The sequence below is a fragment of the Rhinolophus hipposideros genome (genome assembly GCF_964194185.1).
Source record: "Rhinolophus hipposideros genome assembly, contig: HAP1_SCAFFOLD_185, whole genome shotgun sequence".
Taxonomy (NCBI): domain Eukaryota; kingdom Metazoa; phylum Chordata; class Mammalia; order Chiroptera; family Rhinolophidae; genus Rhinolophus; species Rhinolophus hipposideros.
In genome coordinates, this window is record NW_027669413.1 from 125,035 (window position 1) to 132,309 (window position 7,275).

At 37.8% G+C, this 7,275-nt stretch overlaps 1 protein-coding gene across 2 annotated transcripts in view; it reads right to left on the reverse strand.

The window, feature by feature from the left end:
• LOC308495604 (ankyrin repeat domain-containing protein 26-like) overlaps nucleotides 1-4,009 on the reverse strand; it is a 37,693-nt gene extending 33,684 nt beyond the window's left edge. The window contains exons 1-2 of one of the 2 annotated variants that reach the window (XM_081080572.1): nucleotides 3,811-4,009; nucleotides 2,380-2,605 (exon numbers count right to left, since the gene is read on the reverse strand). In XM_081080572.1, coding sequence (XP_080936698.1) covers nucleotides 2,380-2,605; nucleotides 3,811-3,947 — 363 coding nt within the window. In that variant the 5' untranslated portion in view covers nucleotides 3,948-4,009. The remainder of the gene's footprint in view (nucleotides 1-2,379; nucleotides 2,606-3,810) is intronic. The other variant, XM_081080571.1, reaches the window with a different exon arrangement.
• Nucleotides 4,010-7,275: the final 3,266 nt, after the last annotated feature.

Below are 7,275 nucleotides of genomic sequence, written 5' to 3' on the forward strand. Positions count from 1 at the left end.
CACAGAGGAAAAACTGAAGGTTGCTAGATGGGAGGGGGGTGGGGATAAGGGGGAAGGTGAGGGGATTACAAAGCACAATCGATAACCCCAAGATTGCCATGGGGATACGAAAGTCAATTTGGTGAATGTAATCAATAATGTAAAGATTTTGTAGGGTATCTGATTACACTTGTCTCTTAGGGAGAGCACCTCAGAGATGATGTAGATGCCTGACAACTGCACTGTACACCTGAAGCTGAAGCTGAACAATAATGAATGTTAATGTTAACTACAATTGTTATACACACACACACATATATATGTATGTATATATATGTTTACAAGAAGTAGAGTACAGCCTGAGGGATAGAGGCAGTGGAAATGTAATGGCTGTATGTGATGTCAGAGGGGTCGTTGATGAGGGGAGAGGGGTCATCATTATGTGAGGCATACAAATTATAAATGTGTAACTATTACATTGTTTTGTACACCTGAAACTAATAATAAAAAAGAGTTAAAAATAGTAATACTCATTCACTGAAAAAAAAGAAGACACCCAGAACTAGTTTCTGCACAGTAAAACAAACAAACAAACAAAAATAGCACTTCTTGGTGACTTTCAGGCACATATATAACACCTGTCAATCAGCAATCTGGCCCTCAGCTTAAAATAACCCAGTTCAACACAGTCGAGTCATGGGCAAAGAGAAACAGGGCTGAGCTATTTTCAGCTGTAGCCCCAGCAAGAAGCTGAGTATATTATATACTATATTATATAAAATACTATATGTCAATAGTCAAAAGACATACAGTATTTACTTCTAGGGCCAAAGATTAGCACGAACCAGGGAAAGCTTGTTCACCTGAAACTAACGACATACATTATACTTCACTTAATTTTTCAAATACAAAGGAGATAACAGACTCTCTGCCACATATTATATACTCCCCCATGAAAGAATTATTATTTCATTATCCTTTTTATGCCTACTGCTGCCTAGAGAAAAAAAATCAAACTCACTTAAAGCCCTCCTCAATTTGACCTCCACTAACCGTTTTAAACTAATTTTCTATATTGTATGCTGCATATAAATTAGACCAATTGTTCCGAGCAGATGATTTGTGCTTTCCTTCCTGTATTCTCCACGTTGCTTAAATGTAATAAACATTTTGGAGGGTAAAACAAAACAAAGTAACAGCATGAAGAATGTCACTGAGATATAACAACACTCACAAGGCAGTTCAATGAGTTCAGGAGTAAAATTAATGACCCGGAGGAGAACTTTATCAAAGAGATGGAAACTATGAAACAGAACCGAACAGAACTCCTGCTGGTCAAGAACTCAAGAATGAGTATTTTTAACAACCACGTCACACGAAGAAAACGAGTTGTGATTTAAAGACTCCCTAGCACTGCCACCTTATTCATCAATTACCCAAATGCTGTCAAGACATATAGACATAAGTGAACTTCATTTTAAAAATTCAATTATTTGCTTAATGTCCCTATTTAGAATATGTACAACTGTGAAGCAACTCATTTTAAAACACTGAAATAGATAGTGCTATGAATAAAATAAAAATTAAGGATATACTCTCTTGTTAGAAGATAACATTAACCATAAAAACAGAGACTAATCTTTCTGCAGTATTATAAGTTTGCCGAATTAATAAAAAGGATTATATCTGTTTCATTTAATAATAAACATCCATTTGTGGTTAGGTGTTTGGCCAGCCATCATTCACTTACACTTAGGGGAAGAAAAACTGGGATGCACAAAACTTTAAAATTTTTATGAATCATCTCCAACTAAAACCAATTAAGAAGCCAAAGCATCTCAAAGCATACCATTGGTTATTAGGCAATGATATTTAACATCTGTAATAAAATTTAAAGGCAAATTTTCAAGCATTTTAAATGTATCACTTTAGTTACATTTATTAAATAATAATAAATAACTCAACACATGAGAGCTCTAGGGACTTAAAAAAAGACTGTAAAATTTCTATCTCCTTTCTATGCATATTAGCACACATATTATGCCTTTTACTTCGTGTGCATTAGTCAATGAAACAACTCAAAATTTCATCAACGACAAACAAAGAAACAAAAACTCATAGACACAGACAACACTTAGTGGGTGAGGGGGGAGAGAGAGAGGTAGAAGAGGGAAAAGGGGGTCAAATACATGGCGATGGAAGGAGAACTGACTCGGGATGGTGAACACACAGTGAAATATATACAAGATGTATTATGGAAATGTACACTTGAAACCCATATGATTTCACTAACCAATATCACCCCAATGAATATATAAGACAAAACAAAACAATATTATATCAAAGAAATAAAAAAGAAAGAAATCTGAAACGCAAGGGAAAGAAGCTAATATAACTAACCTTGGGACAGTAATACCCCATGATGTCATTTGAAGCCCGTGCGGTTGACTTAGGAATCACCAAATTTTCTCTTGGAGCAGGATTTCCACTGAGGAGTAACTCAGTATTCAAACTCCCAACACATGGTGGCTCAAGGACTCCCCTCCTAAGAGCAGTGCTGAGAAACTCCTTGGGCTGTTCCTTTGCCTGAAGATCGGTTCTAGCCTCTGCCAGTCTTTCATTAGCACTGTGAAGATTGTAAGACACAAAGCTTTGAATGTTATTTTTCCTGAATGACTTGCATTTTTTTCAAGCTGCCATAATAAATAGTAAAAGGAATTTCCCATTAAACAGCATTTTAACATTGAAAATGCGTCAGGGCAGACCTACCATGCACAAGGATAGGTTTCAAATTATCCTAAACAAGCACATATGTTTCTATGGGGACACCAGACTAAGAAGAAATTCAAAGTAGGGAGGGGAGGAAACGGGCTATCAGTGACATCCACGGCTTCACAGATAATACTTGCTGCCTTCTACAATGGCTGAACCAATAAGATTCTTGAAGATTGCCATGAGACATACATAGCAAACGAGTTTAGAATTTTTAAAAAATCCCACCAAGATATTTTCAAGCCTTTGCAGTCACCGCCCTTGGGTAACGCCCTCATTACCATGAGGACTGAGGTGTCATTTAGAACAACAGCCTCTGGGGGAGAAGGAGGGAGCCTGGTTGGTGATCCTACTGAATGAAACCGCTCAGCAGGCCTGTAGCTTATAATATAACACTGTGGCCAAGGCGCTGGGCGTGGGCTCTGCGCTTCCTGCCTCCACACACCCCCTCAGGCTCACCACCTTATCTTTTTAGCCACTTCTTGGGTTATACTACCCTCACCCCTACGTTGTTAATCCTCTGCTATATTTCACATGTATGCCTTTGTGGACATCAGAAAGACTAGAAAGAAGAGCTTGTCTGAAAGCGACCTCTAGAGATAATAACACAGAGCACAATGGAGACAGTACATGTACCAAGTGCCAGAACATGCGGAGTACTTAACCCTTTGGGTTTAAGTTGTTATCTTATAATAAATAGTTACCTCACTAAAAACTATTTAGGGGAATTCTGACAAGAAATTTTATAATAAATAGCGTTGTCTAAATCATAAAGCTTCAAAAACACTTTGCTTAAAGACTGGTAGATCAGATTAACTGTATGAAAACCGCGAGAAGGAGAAATACAATCATGTAAAACCAAAAATGGAGAGAGATGCAAATGTCCTGAACTAACTAACATTTTAAAAGTAATTTATTCACTAACATCATTTTCCAAAATTATACTATTTAGTAAGCTTTCATTTCCTATCAATCTCGGGAATCTGCCTGGATAAAAATTATACTTTAGAGGCAAATTAATGAGCTCGATTGATTTTCTCTGACTTTGTTTGGACTTACTTGTTTAGTTTGTTTTCCAATGATGTGATAAGTTTTAATTCCTCTAGGTAGAGGTGTTTACATTCTTCCAATTCTATTTTACGAGAAGTTTCCACTTTGGAGAGTTCAGATTCCAGACGTTTAATTCTGAGTTCCATGTCACTTAGGGAAGCGCCATCATGGTCATTTAATGGGTGTACGTTTTTTTGAGATGCTGCTTGTTCCTAAAGCCAACAGAAAGGATACATTTTAAAAATAATTATAAACTGAATAATTACAGTCTATTTGTATTCTTTAGTTTTAAGTCAATGATTTGGACGGCAATTTAAATGTGAAAAAAGCTGAAGTTTAAAATATTTATCATCAATACGGAATAAAATAAATCTGAATCATGAAAATATTTTGAATCATCTCATCTAACAATTCCAATAAGAGAATCAATTTTAAATTTTAAAAATTGAACAATATGACTTAATAATCTAAGAATATGGTGCATTTTATTTTCTGTATTTCCTAATAGTCTCGTTTTATATCAATTGGTCTTAAAAATCAAACGATTTTTCAGAAAGAACAAATCTCAAACATCAACTGAGTGACAATAATGATGGGAACTGAAATATTAAAAAGGAGAAGCAAATACCACCTTTGTTCCAGAAATCTAAAAAAAATAAAATAAAAACAACTGCCATTAAGGGGAGTAGAAGAATCACATACACTATGCATATTGAAAACGTAATTTGCAGCAAAATGAATTAAGACGTGTTAAAAATTAATGAATTAACCTGTAAAAATAGATTTAAAAATTTTTTTCTACTACATCCTGTCTTGCTCAGTCTTCAATATCCCAGAATTTACTGTGTTCTGCTTCACTCTTTTCTACCACATTTGTGACTATATGAATTTTGAGGTTTAATAATTTTTATCTCCACTCTTTTTATTCTCACTTTTTCACATGACTTTTGTACTCCTTTCATAGATAATAACTCTTGTTTAAGATTGATTTTCTTCAATAAGCTATAGATACCTTTTTATAAAAAAACTTTTTAAAACAAATTTTTTTTTTATAACTGGGGAACAGTGTTTTTTCCAGGACCCATCAACTCCCTGTCAAGTAACAGTTTCCAATCTAGTTGTGGGATGCGCAGCTCAGCTCCAAGTCAAATTGTTCTCTTCAATCTACTAGTTATGGAGGGTACAGCTCACTGACCCATGCGGGAATCGAACCGGCAACCTTGGTGTTATGAGCACTGCGCTCTAACCACTGAACCAACTGGCCGGCCGCCCACTGGGGGCTCAGCTCCAAGCTCCAGCCATTGTTTTCAACCTAGTTGTGGAGGGTGTAGCTAACTGGTCCATGTGGGAATCGAACCATCGACCTTCGTTACCAAGGATTGGAACCAGCACGATGCTCTAACCATGGAGCCAACTGGCCACCCCACAGATGGAGACATTCTGAAGATGCAGTTTCCAGTTTTGCTTTGAGAGCCTCATTCTGAATGAGTAAGATAGTATGATTTGGTTACGAAGGAAGTTGACTGAGAATAGTCTAACCCCAAACCAGTATCAACTTGTGAAATAAACTCAGTTGCCATAAAATGTCATCCATACTATAGTAGATCCTTGGAATGTGGAAACTTGAATTACTCAGAATGGAGAACAAAGAGAAAAGCACCAGGAGACTCAAAAATGTATCCTTTATTGTCATCAACTTTGCCACACAACATCTGTACTTGATTTTCTACGATTTCCTGAATGATTGGTTCATGTTTTTCTTCTATAAAATCACTGTAAGTCACCTCTGAGTTGATAGTCTCTCACCTGTTCCCCATTTTAACTGTCCATAATTTCTTACGAAGTTGTAGGGAGTTACGAGTAACTCATCTTGAGATAGTTAGGTCTCCGTCAGCTACAAATGTTTCATGGTAATTTGAATTGCTTTCAAGAAGAAATGATTCCCAAGGTTAAGGAGAAATCACATCTCACACTGTGATGTTTAGTGAGATGATCGCTACATTTTTTTCAACAACAAAAAAGTGTCTTAATTTGATAATGCTATCTTGTAATCCTCTCTTTCCACAATATACAAGAACATCCTAAACAGCAATAATAACAACAAATCTGCTGGAATTTCAGTGATACTGAGTTGGGTAGAACTACTTTCCTGTAGATACAATGCTTATTTTGTAAGATGAGGTGATTGGATAGATGTAGTGTTTTTAAAACATGGCTACAAATTCTTGACATTTCTCCATGAAATTCCCTCCCTTTTAATATGTGCTGGCCTTAGGAAGTAACTGGATTCTAGTGCATGGAATAGGGCAGAACTGCTGTGAGAATGCTATGCCTGCGGCAGAAAATGTGATATAGGTTCCATCTGACTTTCTCTCGGGAAGCTCGCCCTGAGAACCCAGCCACCATGTTGTGCAGATGAAGAAGCCCAGGACACACAGTGAGGCCTCCTACAGATGTTCGCGCTGAGACGGCCCCAGTGGGCATCCCGGCCAAAACCCCGCTTCAACTGCTACACGTGTGTGTAACAGCCTTTAGATGATTCTCATTCGCAGCTTCATGGCAACGCAGCTGATGCCAAGTGGAACAGAAATGAGCTAGTCTGACTGAGCTTCACTCAACTGCATTACTGGTGAACAAAACAGATGCTGTTTTGAGCCACTAGCTTTTGAGTTGGTTTCTTGAGCAGCAATGAACAACTGGCATTGATACTGATATTCAAAATGGTGTGAGCCACAAAGAAAAGCAATCTAAAACCTGTAGGAGTGCCTTTCCACCAGGAGGTAGGTGGAACCCGAAAGGATGTGGAGAAGAATGAGAACGACACCCACAAGAGCCTCCAAGAGACGGTTATTGGGGGCTTGCGGGCCCCTAAAGAGGCTGGCCACAAAGACTTCTCAGCTAGTGAAGAAAATGAGTCTGAAATCCGGATGAAAGGGGACTTTTGCTGTGAAGTAACCAAGTAAAATCCATGAGATACATGAGCTAACGAAAGACTGTGAACTGTAAAGGAACCAGGACTTATTGTGTTCAAATGTGTTTCCCATTACAGCCTCTCCCACATGCCCTGTTGTCAAATCATGCTAAAATAAAGAAATGGCTTCTGAGTGAAGATCAAATTCGCTGTGCTCCCAGGAAGACATGATCTACGGATGAGGACAAGACTGTAAAGCCTTCCTCAAGACTTCGAAAGAGTTAAGGTGGGGCCTTAAATTCCTGGAAGGCTCTTAAGAGGAAAAGAATTTTATAGGCATGGTCCTACAACAGCTACAGGAAGCCCAAGAGCTTATCTCAAAACGATGTATGACGGTGGCTTTTCTAATGGCACGAACCCCAAGAAACTCTCACGCAACTCCAAGTTTTTAGGATAGTCAAGTAGCAAAAAACCACCTTGTTACCTTGGACTAATAAAAACCAAGAGAGTGAAAAATAGAGGAGGCCTGTGGGTCTTAGACATTTGGGTGGAGGAATGACGCT